Raw genomic sequence first — 19,717 nt, 5'->3', positions numbered from 1 at the left:
AGGTGTTTCCATACCGTTTGCCATCCTGATTCTGACGTTCATACCTGAACCGTGCATTGATCTGGTACTGCATTTAAAACCAAATGTCCTCAGCTGTATGCTGATAGCTTACATTAAACTACAGATTGGAGCTGTCAACCTCCTGCAACCTGAATAACCATATAGGTCATATTCTTTCAACCCTGATATGACCCATAGGTGTGTCTTGCAATAGCACACCTAGAACAGGACCCTGGTAGTTAGCGGGTTTAAAAAAAACAAAAAAAAAACCTAAAGCGGCATACCTGTCTATCCGTCACCACACTAATAAATACTCATGATTTGGTTAAGTTGAGGAAAAACTTTGTTGCTCTTTACACTACATCACCTCACTTTGGCCCTGTCATAATTACTACAGCCAGTGTTCCGTAGCAACAAATGATAACAATGGATCTTCATGCTTAACAGATGATCCTCAGGGCTTGTTTTTTTTTACAGGACCGCCTTAAAACCTAATGTACATGTATGTGACTTTGGCGTACTGGTCTCTATATGTGTGTATGAATCGGCATCTATTTAATCTCACTTAGGGCTGTGTGGGTTGGATGTGTATTTCTCAGTGTGCCTCCTGTCAGTTGTGCGTATGCATGCGTGTGCGCGTGTGTGAGGTCGTCACAGTTAATACAGATGCTGTCGATTATTTCTGCTACACATGTCAGAGGCAGGGGAACCTCCTGATGCGTACATCGCTATCACATTCTTTTAATGACATGCCTATTACACGTGCACACACACACACACACACACACACACACACACACACACACACACACACACACACACACACACACACACACACACACACACACACACACACACACACACACACACACACACACACACACACACACACACACACACACACACACACACACAAGCATACAGTATGTTCATAAATCAAGCGTGACACATCAGCGTATCAGGGCAGCGATGTGCCTATATGAGACACTTTGATTATGATATGCTAATCTGACCTATAATTTGCTTCCCGTCATTCCTCTATCATCTCCACCAGTGTCCTGCTCATGTGTTCACCCTCCCCTCTGTGTTTATTCCACTTGCATTTGATTTACTCTTTTCATTGGCTTGTCTCTTATTAGAAGCTACACTGTCAGAGCTGTACACAAAGAAATCAATATTTAAAACATTAGCAAACAACTGTTGCTTCATTTAAACCATGCTGAGATGCTTGATTGCTCGGTTTGACATCACGTACCATGAAATAATCAAAGGCTGTAATGGAGGGGAAGACAGCCATCACAGAACTTACAGTACTGGTTAGACTGGGCTTTTTTGTTCTTAATGAAAGATACATTTAACTGTCCCACCTTGTCTATCAATTCTTTAAAAAATGTCCAAAAAAAGGGGATTTGAGAAGACTGAAGTTAATTTTCCCTACGACGCCCATTAATTTTACACCATTTCTCACTAAATCTGCAGCGGCTTGGCTTCGCTCCAGCACCATAAAACGTCCACTAAGTGCTGGTGAGATCGAAAGCCTCCCCCTTATTTAAGAATTAATGTTAGTTTAACAAGAGAAGGGAGGAATGTTAATGCTTGAGTTAATGGCTTTCTCTCCTTCTCCCCCCCTCAATATCAACAGCCACTGCAGATTGACGACAACTTCTGCGGCCAGGACTTCAACCAGCCTCTGGGGGGCACCACCGCCATCGAGGGCATCCCGCTCTACGTGGACAAGGATGACGGCATGACCTCTGTGGCGGCCTACGACTACCGCGGACACACTGTGGCGTTCACTGGCACTCGCAGCGGACGCATGAAGAAGGTAGGCATCCTGGTGTGTGTGTGTGTGTGTGTGTGTGTGTGTGGCTGTGTGCTCTCAGTTTGGTTTAAAAACTGAACGCACTGTTGCTGGGGAGAGAGTGAAAACCTCACAACTCCATTTTTGAAGGCTCATGGAGGTAACCTTTGTATTAACCTTGGAAAATGACAACAAACGCTTTAAACAGACAAAATTCAACCATCATTTGATCCTGTTTGACTGTTTTCAAAAACCCACAGTAGATGAACTGTCAAAAAAAATATCACAGTAAAAGGAATGATGCTGTTCTGCAGGTAGAGGATTTTCACCTGACAGCTACTGTTAAGTTTTTTGTTGAATAGTTTCGGGCTTTTGTCATTCATTGCGTCTTACACATTCTTAACAATGTGAGATATAAATTACAGCGGCAACTGACATAAGACTAATAAAATGTGACTAATATGGTGATTGAGATCGTCCTGCGGAAACATAACACTGAGTGTGTGTGTCTGTGTATGTGTGCGTGAGGGAGAGAGAGAGAATGTGTGTGTGTTTCGTACTCTGCAGAAAACCATTTTCACGTTGGAACAATTTTGTGTCATTTTGTGATGTATTTTCAATGGTCATTGGTTTTGGCATCGCTGACAAATGGTTTTGTCATCAGAAATCTCATTGCAGACATCAGCTCTGTGTGTGTATGTGTGTCTTTAATGGCATATTGTGTGTGTTCTGTCTTAAAATGGCTTTTCACTGCTTTGTCATTGCTTTCTAATGCAGCAAATGAGACACACATACCTTTGAAGAGAAAAGTATAGCAGGAGCTCTGGAGATGCCAGTTTTCTTCTATGATACATGGTTTTGTGTTTTTTTTGTGTGTGTGTGTCTTTGTGTGTGTCTTTTTTGGATGATGTGATGAGTGGAGCTCATGCTGCTAGACATACTGGAGCTGTGTGGGTTTTTATCTTGCTGAGTGTTGTTCGGTGGTCCAGTCAAGAGCCAGGGAGTGTTTCCGAGTGGTTATAAGGTGGGTGAAGATGATTTCTTTTGTGTCTCCTGTGTACCATGGGTGAGAAATTCCTGTATTTTGTGTGTGTTTGTGTTTGTGTGTTTGTGTCTGTGCTTTCAATGGCAGACTCAAAATCTAGTATTAAGTAGTAGTAACAGTTATTTCCCATCATGTTCAGCATACACGCAGCATGGGGCCTCTTTTTGTGTATGCGCGCCTGTGGGGTTAACAGTATGTGTGTGTGCTTCTGAAGTACCCCCGTTGAGTAGACCGCACAGTGTGTGTGTGTGTATGTGTGTGCCAATCAGCTGCTCCTTCATCTGAGATCCGACTGAGCCGCCTGTGTGTTTCTTTTTCTGTATTTTTCTGCGTTTTTGCTCAGCAGGACTTCTCCATACAAGTGTGTCTGTGTCACCAGTACTCTGGAGACTGAATAAAACAATCACCTGAGGATAAAAATAATTGAATACATACATACAAAATAAGAAATAAAGAAACAATCCATGCACATTTCACTTTAACTTTGAAAAGTTTAGATAATCTTAGTGTTTCGACTTTTGCCACATTGTATTTAACTGAACTATAAGGTTCAGCGGCTACAGTCTGCCAGTTGAAGCATCAGCTCTCTGTGTGTGTGTGTTACAGTAATGCTGCATCTGCTCATACAGACTACGACAATCTGCACATACACTTGTGCAGACACACACATGCCTCCTTACACAGCTTCCTGTCTCTGGTGTTTTGCTAAGTCGACTGAAACCTAGCCCACTAGTCCTTGCGCCTGACCCCTGGACATAGACAGTGTCTGTGTGCGTGTATTTGTGTGTGTTTGTGTGCAGACGGATGATTTGTGTGTGTGTTGAGCGCGTGGGGTCAGCAGATCCTGGATGATATCCCGCTGATCGGAATCCCATTTCCTCTCAGCCGGCGTGTCTTCCTGTGCTCCGGGATGGAGGGAGGAAGGTGAGCGTGGAGGTGGAGGCTGCCGGTGTCCTCACTCAGATCAATGCACATGCTGCAGTAACACGCAGTCGTCTGTGCAAGCGGGGGAATGGCGACACAGGACGACAATTAGCGTAAATCACCAGTCACTCAAGCTGCAGTTTATGAGGCTTTTATTTTTGTTGGTGGCTTTCCTCTGATGGAGGAGGTGATTAGTTTTAGCTTTAAATCAGGCCTTTCCGTATAAAATGGGAAAACAGCTGTTAAATGACCAAACTGGATTTGTCCAACACTGTTGGGAAGGAAGAAGAAGGGGAACAGAGGATTAGAAGAAAGGAGAAAAAAAATGAGTGAAGCTGAGGCAGATGGGGAGAGATGGTTACGGGCTGTGTGGTTTTATTGCTATTCATTGGGAGTTAAACTGTGCTCCTTGGCCTAATGAAATGTAAAGCTGCAGTGTATTGATGTCTGCACTCGCGCGCACGCGCACACTCATTAGAATTCCTACAGTGCGACTGTTGCTAAATGTGTGTTTGCCTGCGTGGACATGTCTCGGCTGCTAGACTCCCTCTATTGATTGATCTATGAATATATAATCACTGGTGTAAATCTTAAACCTAGGCAGTCCATTGGATGAGTGTTGGCAACTTTGTGTGTGTGAGAGAGAGTGACAGAGAGCGATAGAGATGTGACGTAAGCCAGTGTAAATCAGTGGTGCTTGACTTCAGCATGACTAATCAGAATGCTTTGACTGACTAAGCACAGCGTCTATGTGCAAATAACCCACTTCACATTTCCACTGCTGCACAGGTTTTCACTGTGCATGTACGGACTAACACTGTTGTGTTAGTTGCCCTAGTAGGCTGCTGTGGTGGCTTTTGAGTTGTATCAAATTAGCACTCAGTTGGCACATTCTTCAGCCGGTCTTTATTGGTTTTATGTGGCACCACGGAGGACGTGTGATTAAGAGCCTCATGTCAAAGTAAAGGCTCATTTTATGATTTAATGGTGCGGTGTGGCCTTCGTTAGAAAAGGGTTAAAGACGACAGCCGACAGTGACAAAACACTAGCACTGCACGGCTACTGATCTGCATATTATATTTAAGATATAGAGCTTGTGATGTAGATTGTATGACACGCCTTGGATGAAGAATATTAATTGATGAATTAATTAGTCAGATTTTGTAATTGTAGATAACCTTTAGCACATTATCATGTATCACAGTGGATGTGCAGTGTAATATGTGGGATACATGATGAAGAGTTGGCAGGATATTGAAGCAAAGACATGATAAACTGGACTTTCACCATCAGAATTTAATAAGGAGTGCTGGTTTTAAGTGTAGCTGCTGTGGGTAAATGTGAAATACTAATATGCTTACAGTATATGATTGGTTTATTTTTGTAAGACCAATTTTATTTTAATCGGGAAACAATTTGGTTGCGTTTGTTATTTGTTTATTGTTTAATTTAAAATGATCAGCAGGACTTTTATTTTGAAGGGTCATTTTAAATAGTCTGAATAAGTTAATTTAGCCTATACTTTTTACATAGACCTGATTAGGTTCTCATATCCAGGCTATATGTTTTCTTTGTCATACCTTGACAGTTTTGACTGCTGTCTCTGTCTTCCTCAGAAGAGTCACATGATGTTACTGTGACGTCTGCTGTGTGTTGTGTATCCAGGTTATGTCATTCCAACTGTGTAGCTGAACACACAGCTGTCAAAACTGTATGACAAAGAAAATATACACCCTAGATATAGAACCTAATCACGTCTAAGGGTTCGCTTAAAGTTATGAATGGGATTCCTGTTGGTCTGCTCTTGTATGTTTGACTCAGGGTTGGTGTGAAGTTTTCAAATATCAGTACTAATAGGAGTAGACAGCCCTCTAATGTCTGACTGTGCTTTGATGGACTTTTATGTGTTGACCATAGAAATGCTGTTTAAAAAAATGATATCTTAATTTAGACTACCTGCAGCTGTAGCCTATTTTAACTAGACCTAATGAAAACCATTAGATTTAGCCTGAAAGCTCTGGAAAAGTCCACTAAATGGGCCTTGAGCTGATTTTCCTGCACAGGTGCAATGCACTCGGTTCTGACTTTTACACAGAACTTTGGGATAGGATATAGGACCTCGAGTGCAGTGTGGAGGCTGGGTGGAGAGAATAGTTGTGATATGACAGAGTAGCCCTGTCCTCTTCCAGTCAGCTCTCGTGTCTGCAGCCAGCAGCACTATATACAGTGTACAGTATATATACAGTAGTTAGTATATATGGTTGTTCTTTCCTCAGGACTTCATAATCACACAGGATTACATTTTCCTTTTAAACACAACACTATACTGTATGCTGGGTGACAAGGTGGAGGTGGGGTACCGATAGCTTTTCTCAGCAGGAACCTGCTCTGTGTGCTGCCTTGTGCGCCGTTTACCAGAAACCTCCTAAAAAAAAAAAAAAAAGCCCTCCTCAGATCTCAGTAAAAACCTGGAAATCCTTTCATTCCCCTCATTTCGTTTCCTCTTTTGTCTACCTGAGAGAACAAGGCGCTCTCGCCACATCAGGCAAGATGAAAAGAAACTCTCAACAGCCTGAAGTATTTCCAGATTTCCAGAGAAACAAAAAGAGGCAAGCGCAAGACAGACAGAGAAAAAAAGAGGGAGAGGGAGATTTAGTCAGAGTGGTGTAAAGGTGTGTGAATGTGCCTGTATGCGTGGTGGGTGAAAGGAGGATGGTTTCATGTCATTTCATCATTTCCCTGCTAGCAGCAAATCCAATTACTTTACCCTTTCCTTTCTATCTTGGAAGATAGCCTGAGTGACAGGATTGGAGTACAGCACTAGTGAGGTAGCTGTGCCAACAGGTTGATTGACATAATGCTGGCACTTCACTGTCTAGAGACAAGGAGACAAGTGAGACTGGTTAGACTTCAGGGCTTCTCAGAGCTGCTGAGGTGGACTAGAAGTTCACCTGCCCTGCTCCTTCGATCGCTCATCCCTCCCACTCGGAGATGATCTAATTCACTCTTTGGCAAGATGCTCCACATGTTCCCCTCAGCGTCTGTGTGACAGCAGTGACATATAACTCCATCCCTATCCACCCTTTGTGAAATAAAAAGCAGCACATATTGTTCAGCTATTCAAAATATACATGTAGTTTACATGTGTTGTTGTGAGCAGTCCAGTAGTTGAAAGTACATTTACTGTACATGAGTACAATTTTCAGGTGTTTCCATTCTTTGCCAGTATACCTCCCGCCATCGATGAGGAATATCATACGTTTTACTCCACTATATTTATTTGACAGCTACAGATTTTGATTTGGCATAAAAAGAGAAAACAATGAGATTATGAATAACTATAACTACAAAACACCAATGAAGATTTGCTCTGCCGTAATTAATAACCTCCACATCTCTGAGAATTAATTTGTGACCCCTCAGTTGGAAATCAGCAGACTACACTTCTTATGTGTACATAATGTAAATCATCTACAGTAATTCAACACTTCAAACATTGTTACTGCTAAATTAACAATCGAATAGTGACATAATATCAAAAAGAGTAACCAGTGATTTTACTTGGATAATTTTAATACCTGTGATACTTTTACTGAAGTGTGTCTAGAGTATACTATATTTTTGTATTGATGCTATTACCTGAGTGAAAGAGGCAAATACTTCTGCTTCAGCGAGTGATTTTCCTCTCTGACTTTCACCAGTTATTTTATTGGAAATGCCATTAAGACTGACAAGATCTTTTTACAGCCTGTTAATCAACATGTCACTCTTTAAATTAATCTTCTGACCCATGGCAGGGGTTCTGCACACAGGTTGCACCAAGCGGCGCAGCAGCTCTGCAGCTTTCAGCACTGAGTGAGGACTCCTTAGATCTCCTCATAGAGTTTGATGGCCGTGCATGTATTGGCTCTGTAAGCTTAGCAGTAAAACTAGCTGTCAAAATGATTAAGCCTAATCAGGAAACATGGGATGGGAGGTAATTTAGCATGTGAATGCTAATTAGCACTAGCATTTAGACTGGCAGATGATGATTGAAGCAGCGCATCGGCTGCTCAGCCTGGTTAAATGGCAAGAACACCAGACTGGTAGAGATGATTGATAATCCTGGGTCGGGCTGCTGTCTGTTCCCTCTGTTTGTGTGCAAAGACTCTAGTTTGTCTTCTCTCCAATGCAAACTCGTAATGAGCAGATGAGCGCAACACCTGAACACACTAATTCCATCTTTATCCCATTAACCAGAAGTTAGTGGAGTAATGTCCTATTAGCTTCTCAGAATACACAACAGGCTTTCTGAGGTGTGTGTGTTTGTGTGCACGTGTGTGTGCGTGTGAATGCATCTTAGTATCATTTATACGCTTCTTTCCAGTGTGAACCCCTCCAGGTCTATGCATAAGAACAGAACAGATTAACTGTATACTAATACTCAAGAGGTTACAGTAATAAGACTCAGTGTGTGAGTGTGTGTGTGTGTGTAGTTGGTATGTGGACATGTCATAAAATTACATATATCAGTGTGTCGGTTTGCCTGTGTGTGAGAATGTGTGTGTAGCCGTTGTAAGAGCCTGTTGAAGGAAGACTAGTGTGTAAATCATGCAGAGATAATATTACTGCTGTGAGCGGTGCAAGTGTTTGAGTGAATTATCTTGCTATTCTCTCCACTAGTACTTCTCTGCACTCCTCCACTCCTTTGGTCTTACAGTTTTCCTGCCTACAACTCCACCCCTCCACCTCCCCCTCTCACTCCCTCTAATATGTCACCTTCAGCTCTCCCTCTCTTTTTCTCTTCCTCCCATCTGAGGTGGGCTAGATGCCCACAAATCTGCCTCCCCTGAGAATTTCCCTCCTCATCTCATCTACGTGTCACTGTGTGTGTGTGTGTGTGTGTGTGTGTGTGTGTGACAAACTGTCCTTCTCTCCTCTACTACTTGTTCCCTCTCTCCTCTCTCTCATTCTCTACATCTCCTCTTTCCATTAGTACATTAGTGTACATCAGTCTGCAAAAAAGTGCTGTTTCTGTCAAACCTTTTATGACAGAGAGAGAGAGAGAAAGTGAGAGAGAGAGAGAAAGACAGAGAGAGAGACAGATTCAAACACTCATAAGACAGATACAAAACTTATTTAACAGATCAACTTGGGAATGATCATTCAGCATACAAGATCAAACCAGCACTTACAAAAATAGCACTGTTATCAGTGTGTGAATGAGCGGCAAACACTGTCAATAGAAGTGATTTATCAACACAGCCTTTAGCCAATAGCCATTGACTTCACCTAGTGTATAGTAAACCTACATTAATGCAGGCAATGTCAATCTTACACTGTTAATAATGGAGAGGGCTTCTTATAACTGGGTATTTTCCAACCTATTTGTAAATTGATTTTAAAATGTGTCATACATGGTGTAAACTGTGCATTGGACAAAAGTACATAAATACACAAGTAGACATATAGTAGCATACAAATATTTGCAAATCAATGCCATAAATTATTTTTATTTTTCTTTCTTTCTTTCTTTCTTTCTTTCTTTCTTTCTTTCTTTCTTTCTTTCTTTCTTTCTTTCTTTCTTTCTTTCTTTCTTTCTTTCTTTCTTATCCATCAACATTATTCAATGCAGGAAATGAATCCAATAGTGTGAAAATGAGTCAAGGGGACTGTACATTAAACTGACCTCCTCTGGTTTAAGTGTCTCCTCGACACTCATCTGCATTTGAAATCCCCAGCTGTTACTTATCATAGAAGGAGACAAATGGACAGTAGGAATAGAAAAAAAAGAGTGAAGCCTTTTTTTCAAAGTCATCGTAGTGTCAGGTGAGGATGGAGTGATACAGAAATAGTCCTTCTTTAGTGCTGCTATAGAGTGATCTGAATTACAACAGCAGGATCTCTGCCACCTCCGGGACGGAGGCTGATATGATACTGTTCTGCATCACTTATTAGAGGCGGCTGCTGCTAATGTGCCATTGTGGTTGTGGGTTCAATTCCCATGTGGGCTATCACTTCATATGTATTACCCCCTGTGTCCTTGAGCAGGGCATTATCTCAGCAGTCCCTCTGGAGGAATATGGCTTAGTGTTAATGGATGGATGATGTGCATGGAGAGCTCAATGGATATATTAGTGAGCTAATGAATCTTTGATAAGTGGGAAAGCTTTGTGCGTGCTAAGAGACGGAAGGAAAGATCCAAGCTAAACCTATCAACTGTGAGATGGCGTTAATTCACATCAAGCCTCTGACATTGGTGTTGCTGTCGTGGAACGGATGCTGTTGGTGTTCTGTCTGTAAATATTCCCCATTCAGTTTGAAGTCAAATCGCCAATGAATCAGAACAAAGTCTTAAAAACAGGTCAGAGGTACACACACCAGTATATATGCATTGTTTATAACTTTACTTAGTTCTTTGAAAAATAATTCTGTTGTCAGCATTGTTCATGAGGCTCCTGTTACTTGCTTAGACTCAGGTTGTTTGGTAATCAGAATGTTGGCACTATAATGTAGCTCACCACCAACACATAGAGCCTTCTTTTAATCATGCTGTTGTATGTTCCACCATGCACCGTATTCGATTTCCATCTGATTCATCTATAACCACGTTCATGTCAACAGTATAACTCAGAGCTGTTGTCGCTATTAAGAGTGACTTAAAGTTGCTAAATGGCTGTAGCCTCTAGCTGCACTACCTTCTAATTGTTTTGGCCTCATTTACACCTTCCTTGGACACAGAGCAAAGTAAGCTTCCATTGTCTGATGAATGTAAGTCCAGTATTCACTAAGTGAAACATCAGGCTTTTCACTTGCTTCAAAATATTTACCAGCTTGGCCTGCCTGCCGTTTAGCGCTGGTCATGGTGGAGAAATTAAAAATATTTAATTGAAATACATGCTCCATAGAGCTGAAGGGAACTCGAGTGACCCCTTTCACATTAGTTTTGATTTACCTGTTATTAACATAATGATTTTGATTAGTGCAGCTTTTTTCTTTCTTTTTTTTTGAATATGGGTCCAGATGTCCAGATGTGTGAACACTGACAATAGTGAAATTGACAAATGAAGACCTATATTTCATGGTGCAAAAATGAGTATTGTATATATTTTTTTTGACTTTTTCCATTATCCACTATTTCCATTTGTCCACTGTCTACCAGGAAGAGCTTCTCCCTCTATGATGTAATCCGCTGTGTGAATACAGCATATTGTGAAATGTGCAGTCAGAAAAAAAAAAAAAGAAATCGCCCACTGTTAACCCTGTGACTCCAGAGATCCCGGCCCCTAACCCATGTAGACAACACAAGCCCCGGCACTGAGTCACAGCGTCCCACTGTTAGGACATGCACTGCCACGAGTGCAGACAAACAACAGACACACACGCATATGCAGACGTTCACCAGCAGCAGCCCAGCGATGCAGTCAGACAGCTGCTGCGCTGATGACCGGTGTCAGGTGCCAGTGGCCTGATTCAAGCTGGCTAACCTCCACACATCACAACATGTGTCTGCACAGATACAGGAGGGGACGGGTCGACATGTGTCTCTGTATCTGGCGTGCATCTGGAGAACAACTGGCATGTTGGGGGGGGAGCTGTGTGCCTGGCAACGGTGCTGTGTGTTTGACACTAACACATACACTGTGTACATTGTACTTGGATGTAGGTAAATATGCGGTGTACGAGCATGTGCATGTGTGAGCGCACATTTTTCTGTATTAACATCTGTATTAACATCAGGGGAAAGATGCTGCCTGGATGGGTGTGTGTGTGTGTGTGTGTGTGTGTGTGTGTGTGTGTGTGTGTGTGTGTGTGTGTGTGTGTGTGTGTGTGTGTGTGTGTGTGTGAGAATGACTGATTAGAGTGTGTTTGTGTGTATTTGTGCCTGTTCTGTTCATCTCTTTCACATCGAAGGAAGGATCCAGTGTCTGTGGGTGTGTGTATGTGCATGTGATTAGAGGGCACATGCAGGAAAGGATGCAGACTGTTTGTGTGCAGTAGAACTGCAGAGGGTGTGTTTTCCATTTGTTTATGTGCGTATTTGCAAAAAAAAAAAAAAAAGTGTGTATGTGTCTCTGAAAGTTACTGGTTGTTAGATTATAGGGAATCTCACACTCTGTGTTTGTGTGTGTGTCGGAGTTCATCTTCAATTAGTGTGTGGTGTGTTTAGAGTAGGAAGAAGGGTGTGTTTACATATTACAGCAGCTGTGCTTTCTTCATGTAGAATGGGATCTGCCCACCTGATGCCAGGGCAGCTGCCACACAAACAACCCAGTACACACACACACACACACACACACACACACACACACACACACACACACACACACACAACTGGTGCCAGTGATTTTTTTTTGTTTTGTTTTGTTTTTTTGTATCTCAGAGTGTGTGTGTTTGCTGTAGAGGGGAAGAGAAAGGGGCAGCTGCAGTATAAAGCCTTTCTCAACTGTTCCTCTAGGCTGCCCCATCTGTCTATCCATTAATACACACACATACACTGATGCATACACACAGTCCTTCTGTTGTCTGAGCAGACACACATGGCATACTTCACACTCGCTGGGGTCTGTCACGACCATAATGTCTGTCCTCTGATGTCTTATGCGAGGAAAATGTGTGTCTGACACCATTAACATGTAATAAAAAATGCTTCAGTATAGCAATAGAAGCAAGCGTGTTGTGTAATCACCAAAGCAGCCCCTCACCTCCACCCATCTCTCCCAGCCCCCTCCCCTAGTGGTTAAGTTTCCCTCCAGATTCAACCTTGGACAGAAGGAATGAACAACTACTTTATTTCCTGTGGTTGAGATTTCCCCGCACTCCACTGTGTGTTTTGTAAATCACAAACACTTGTTTTAATCCAGTGTTGTTTTTGCTCAGTCACCGCTCTAACCTTGGTTTCTCTGTATATGTTTTAGTCCAATTCAAAGCCAGCTTGTCTGCCAGACACAAGGACATCAGGCTATGGCTCAGCACCCATATGTTAATGACAGAAAGAGAAAGAGAAAGAGAGAGGCTGGGAGAAACTGAGGGTTGGTGGGGGTCAAGGAGATAATAATGAAATAGACAATAAGAAGGCTGAGAGTGAGAGAGAGTGTGTGCGTGTTAGAGAGCCAGAACATTGTCCTTGATGATGTATATGATATTGATTGGCTGCTCTCCAGAAGCTTCCTGATTTCTGATTTGGGCACTTGTGAACGTTGTGATTGCAGCGAGAACATCTAATGTCTGGAGTGGCCTCTGCAATCAAGGACAATGACCCTTCACTCCATGTACACCCTCTCTCACCCACGCTCTCACACACGCACACTCACTTGCATACCTAAAGCTTTCACATGTAGCAGCTGTGTTTTGGCTGCATTTTAGGATTATAGCGTCTCCTTCACTGGGTTGTCTGCTGCCTTTTCAAATAGGCTCTGTACGTCATTTCCTCGACACTGATGTCACCTACTGTTGGTTTGATTTTTGAGAGAGATGCTGCAGGTGTGCTAAAATCCAGAAATCAGCTTGCATATTAGTGCCACCCTTTCCTTTGTCCACAAGTCTGTTGGTTTAATTGAATGAGTTATAGATGTGGTCTGTGGTTAACACAAGCTCAAGACATTTTAATGTTTTATTCTCTATATATATTTATTCTATAAAATAAAATCCGTACATGTTTTAATCAAGGCGTCAGTAACAAGTGGCTAAATGAGAACTGATTAATTCACCAGACGGTGATTTGGCCAAACATAAGCTCTTTGTTTTAGGTGTTATGTTTAAATATCATACAATTTTGTTATAGCCCCATGGAAAAATCCCATAGGCCGTGTCCAGGGAACCAGGATGATGCTAACATCCAGGTTCTCCTCCCTGCTGCAGCCTACTGGGTGAAATACAAAAATCACAGTGTACCACTATACTAATGTTTACAGCCTCTGTAATCGCTGGACCACTTATTTTGTTCTGTTCTCTTTTCCACTCTTTCTCTCTTTTGCTCTGCTTCCCCAAACTACAGTATAACTGATCTGATACACAAGTAGAAACACAGAGTATATTTTGTGGAGCTGTTTGGCTTCATGCCTGCTCGGCTGCATCAAAGAATTTTCGCTTTTAAAGTTTGGAAGAAACTGTGAGGTTTCTTTGAGACGGAGGAAAGAGACAGATAAGACTGACAGACAAACACAGAGAATAAATGATAAAATATACACAGGTTTATATAGTGAGATAATGGAGGAGGACAAAGAACAGACCAGACCAAAGCTGGTGTGGAGCCATCTGGTCTCTGTGTCTGTGTGTGTGTGGGTTTGTGTTTGTGTGCGCGCACACACACCTGCTTCTATTGTATCTGAAGACAGAGGAGAGAATGACTTAGATTACTAAGGCTGATATCAAAGTCACACTCTAGGACACGCTCCAAGTGCTAGCCCTGCGCGCGCACACACACACACACACACACACAAACACACTCCCTGTCGCTCTGCAGCCTTTTGGTTTTCATTGGGAAGCGTACAAAGCATTCAGCTGAAAGACAGGCGACCTTTTCGTTGTGTGTGCACATATATATAAGTCTCCGTGAATGTGTGTGTGCGTGCACTGAAGTCTCTTCTCTAATTGAAGTGTACAGTGACTTGGCAGGCTGCCTGATGTTGCAGAGTCATATGGAGGGACAATAGAGGAAGAGAATGACACAGAGCGAGAGAGAGAGAGAGAGGGAGAGGGAATAAAAAGGGAAGGGGTGGATGTGTGGATGATGGGAGAGAAATGGAGAGAGAATAAAGGATAAAAGTGGAAGGGGGGGGGGGGCAGAGGAGAATGCAAATGAGCTGATGATGGAGAGAATTAGACAGTAACAACATAACTAATGCAGTTAGTCTTTTCCCAATGAATCATAATGCAACAATATTACATTTCACATGCTGCTTGTAATGTTTGGAGTCATGTTTCCGAGCGGCTCAGATACTCTGAGCCGAGGATATTCCTTTTTATTAAAACCAGAATCAAAGAGATGTGCACCATCTACCACTGGGGGGAGGTTTCAAAGTCAAGACACCGTGGCTGTTTTAAAAACAAAATCAACACAATGGCGCCACATTAGAAGTATGCCAATAACCTTTTAGCACTTCCTGTTTACAGTCTGCCCATCGATGTACAGGCAGTTACAGTAACAGCGTTACTTTGATACTGAAAGAAACTTTAAAATGTGTTGATTCTCAGGCAGCGTCTGAACTTATAAGTGACTGCTTCTCTCTATGTTGATTTATGGACATTTATTCAAGATGGATGTGAGAGATGTGATATATTTGGAAAGTTCAGGTCAAACTGTATCAAGTAATATGTGAATCGAGCTTGTCTCTTCAGGTTTATCTGAGTTATGACTCCATGAATGAGTGTAATTCTAGGTGCAGGTTATGGAAATCAGGTGATATATTAAAGCACTTTAATTGCTTCCATGAGCTGTTTGAGAAAGCTTCAGTTGGAGCTGCGGTGATGACATTGTAGTTTTAAAGCAGCTTGTGTGTTTTTTTTGACAATCAAACGTGTTGTCAGTGTTGTTTCTGTGCGTCAGTCACAATTTCCAGTGGCATCTCAGGCGTTAGCTGTCACACAAACGCGCACACTCACAAAATACTGTTGCACTTAGACACACTAATGAGCACTCTGTCTCCAGAATGAGAAGGCTTAATCCACTCAGTCTGAGGTGTGTTCAGGATTTGGTCTCATGCTCCTGATCACCTTCTGAGCCGGGCATGAGCTGCTCGGCTCTTTAAAGCACCGGTGTCTAGATAGACTGCAGTGAGTGTGTGTGTGTGTGTATGCTGACAGCCTGTGTCTTCTCATTTTTTGTCTTTTTCCATTTACACTAAACACCAGCATCCCACTTTGGAACTTTTTTTCAATCTTTCTGTTCAATCCATATAATTATATGTCGTTGTGCTTATACGTAGCTTTGATTAAAACCTAGCAGAGGTACTCATTTGTTATGCATACAGCAAAATGTTACAGTATGTTGCATAGTACATTTGTCCTACCGTATAGTTTGCTCAGCTCTTTGCTTTTTAAACTGATTCAGCTGCTGTTATTTACGGGTGCTTTTTATTTCCGTTATTTATTTTACCACATTTAAGGTGAGATATTCTGCCATGCCTCCTCTTTCGCCATTACACTTTATCTCCCACATATCTCTTCACAGTCATCTATTTGCTGCCGTCCATGCCTCAACTCTCTAGTTTACAGGAGAAAAAAAAAATTAGGTATTGTTCTCACATATGCACATAACAGGCGCGGCAGTAAAAGAAATGAGCAGCTCTGGGTGAAGCTTCAGCACTGAACCAGAACCATCGGCTGATGTGCCAGAGCAGTGAGGTTAATCCATCAGATTACAGCAGATTACAATGCACCAGGGATGGCTGAATGGAAGATTATAGCAGAGAGATGAGGGATAGAATAATGGATGGATGGATGGACGGTGGAGAGTGATAGAAGTTAAAGGATCAAGGAGAGATAAAGGGACGGGTGTTTGCAGTTGTTTTGCTGATATGAACTTGTTGAAGCAGTGGTTCAACTGTTCACATCAAAAAAAAAAGAACAGTGAGCGGCATATCTTTGTTTGACCACTTGCTCTGTTATGACTGAATAAGGGGAATTGATGATTATTATGATAATGTTGCAGCCCACCAGGTATGGAAAATAATCTAATATGTGAGTAACAGATATGTTTAATTCATTGTTGTATCTTTGTGTCATTTTTATTTAAGTCAACATTTTTACAGTTATTGAGCAATTAACACAATTCCCCTTCAGTTTATTATTACATGATAATTTGATCCATCTTAATTGATTTTAAAGTACTGTGAAGACCAAGAAATCTAATTTCAAAATAATCACATTATTAGGCCTACATACTGACGATCTGACAACTCTCTATGGTTGTCATTTTATTTCTGAAGTGGTTAAAATAAAATTTACCATATTTCTGATTGGCCCTCCCTGTTTGTTAAGATATGACTTGGTTCACCCCAGAGAAAGAATGTGGTCCTGTTTTCTGTCTCATTTACTCTGTGAACGTGTGTGTGTGTGTGTTGACTCTATGCACTCTGACCCGGTGTCGTGACATTTAATCCGTGAGCCGGTCACGCCAGTGTTAAATGGGACCATGGGACCTTTGAGACTTCTGAGCAAATAGGTGGACCACATAGCTGCTTGTGACTGAGCACCGCAACATATGACTTCTCCCCTTCCTGTTAGAAAAGAGAGTTCTCCAAGGAGCCCTTGGTTAAGATAGTGGAACAGTGCAGCCTGGTAATAACGTCTCAACTGGGCTCTGACAGAAGCCTAAAGAAGCGGGTCCTGATACTATTATGTGTGTGTGTCCCTTTGAGGATACAGCAGAGACAACTCACCATATCTGTGGCCTAGAGAAGAGGCATCTCATCTTGAGGCACAATATTAGCGTCATTTTTATAATTACACAAGTCAACATGCTCCTCGAGGGACCACTGGTGCTCAGGCAGGAACCACTGGTCTCCCTTGAGCCCAGTTGGAAAATCACTGGACAGGAGATTGTATCACTGTAATCAGGTTAGCATAGGATTCACCATGTCCATGTAAAATAGAGACCAATTGCTTTATTAACGCAGCAGAAACATTGTGTCCAATGTAACTGATTCTTGTTGATATTCTGAACCTGCTGTCTTTGTAATGAGTGAGAGTTTCATTTGCCACTAACATGCAGCTGGTTTATGTTGTATAAGCTGTGTTGTTCATAGCAAATAAGGAAGTGGAAGAGTGAAGAGGTTGAGTCAGATGAACAGACTGATGGACTGGGCAAGAGGCAGAGGAGAGAGTGAGAGAGAGGGAGAGATTAGAAATGAGAGGGCTCTCCACATCCTCCTGCATCAGTCCAAACAGCCTGCAACCCCAGCCAAGAGTCACACTGCCTCTCTCCTCCTTTGTTGGTCCTTCTCTCTCTGCCAGACAGATGACAGAATGTGGAGAGAGGGATTAGGGAGGAGAGGTGCAGGGAGACAAAGGATAACAGATTCTTGGACAATGTAGGTGTGTCATGTTTTGGACATTGTCCCTGTGCTTGTGTAAGTATTCATATGCAATGGATATGAATTCTATATGACCGAGACACCAATGTGTCATTGTTGAACGTCTCATTCAAAAAGCCACGGGCGTCAGGCTGCTGCCCCCGGGAAGTGCTTTCCACAAGAGTTTGGCTGCGGCCATGTGCTTCCATTTAGCCGAAAGTACATTAGTGAGCTCACTCGCTGATGTTGTGGTTAACAGTCTGTGTTTCAGTTCATATTAAAAATGTGGGGCAGGTCGACGTGTGGGGAAACCTGCTTTATGGACCTTACGTTACTCACATATTTTTTTATCATTGTGTTTTGCTGCTCAGCTCTCTCTGTTACTTTATCCACACACCCCAAAAAAGATCAACCATCTTAGACACATCCATCCCACTCACAGCACATACATCAACATGTGCACAAGGTAACAGTTCATAAATTAATGAATGAAATGTTGCTTCTATGCAGTGTGACTACAACTAATTCACCTGAGTACTGGCTGCTTTGTCTTTACACCATTTTGTTCTTCATTTTGTGACTGTTAACACAAAGGAAGTGTGTCATGCAGTTTATTTAGGTGTTATACTACTGCAGTTGCTGGACATCTCTCGTTCATAAGTACCGTCGTTTTGCCTGTGAGTCTGTATCCAGACCAGTTTAGTGGCATCACCAGTTATTTTGGGCTTAATTCAAACTTTGCGTCATCATGAAGGTGGCACACTTTAAACCAGGGAAGATCACCATGGTAACATATCAATAGGCCAACCACATCAGCTCACAGGGAAATTAATCATTATTCCTACAGGATCCTGACAGGGACAAATACAGTGCTTTTATTGGACACACCTTGTTTACCATGATAATAATGCCAGAGGCAGGAAAACCAAGTGCTTGTTAAGTCTATAACAGGACTCTTTCTCGAGTCTGGGATAACATGCAACAGTTTAGTTTTCATAATTAAAAATAAAATGATCTGTAATTATTGGTCATGTACCTACAGTGTATGTTATAAGGAAAACTCTCTGCATAGTGTTAATTAGCACAGTAAACCAATCATATATAACACACCCATAGTCATTATGCCATAATTAGACAAAACACAACAAAGTCATTTAATTTAATACATTTTGAACTCTTTAACTCGAGGAAATATTGAGCATGTTTAAAAGGCCTGTATAGCCATGTCCTCACTAGCATTACATTTAATATTTTTGATATTTACTTTTTGGATACGTTTCCTCATGATTCAGTGTGTCACCTCACAATGACCTAATTTCCAAACAGGTTTCACCATTTCATCATGATTAGCTGCCTATAAAGCTCCTAAGAGGCATCAGAGCTGGGCGGGAAAACTCAGAGTTAACTAAACCAGCTGATAACCACGGTGATGAAACATCAGTTAATCACCTGTTAGACACAGTGAAGCCCAGCGGAGGCAGACTGAAGAACTTTGTGATAAATCCCAGCACTGAATGTGTTTGCGTACACTGTAGCTGCCTACGTATATCTGTGTGCATGTTCGACTGCAATCCTGTTATGATTTCAAATTGCTTAAGAATAACAGATTTTATATTGAACACCTTCCGCCCCTTCCTCTCTCTCTAAGTGTTTTATTACCTCAGGCAGCAAAGCAACCGGATCAGAGGAAATGTTGCTTTGACTATTTGGCGTCAAGTGGATTCGAGCCCATGGGGAACAGCACTCTGTGTTCATATATATATATGTGTGTGTGTGTGTTGTTTCCCTCCCCCCCTTTTATTGTTTATTTGGATTGAACCCGCAATCTGCAGTGTTGCTCCCAGGTCGGCCATTGTGAGTTGTTTACTTCTGCGAAGAGGGGAAAAAAAGGAACAGTTTGAAACATTTTGAGATCGTCAGTCAGCCTCAGGGTGAAAGCCTGTAGACTGAGCG

General features: G+C 42.0%; 1 protein-coding gene across 1 annotated transcript in view; it reads left to right on the top strand.

Moving 5' to 3' along the window:
* LOC310988283 (plexin-A1-like) overlaps positions 1-19,717 on the top strand; it is a gene marked incomplete at both ends in the record, with an annotated part of 210,273 nt that overhangs the window by 21,118 nt on the left and 169,438 nt on the right. The window contains one exon of the mRNA XM_083974815.1: positions 1,643-1,825. Coding sequence (XP_083830941.1) covers positions 1,643-1,825 — 183 coding nt within the window. The remainder of the gene's footprint in view (positions 1-1,642; positions 1,826-19,717) is intronic.

The sequence above is a fragment of the Trachurus trachurus genome, assembly GCF_905171665.1.
Source record: "Trachurus trachurus genome assembly, chromosome: 7".
Classification (NCBI taxonomy): domain Eukaryota; kingdom Metazoa; phylum Chordata; class Actinopteri; order Carangiformes; family Carangidae; genus Trachurus; species Trachurus trachurus.
This window is presented reverse-complemented; position numbering and strand designations above follow the sequence as displayed.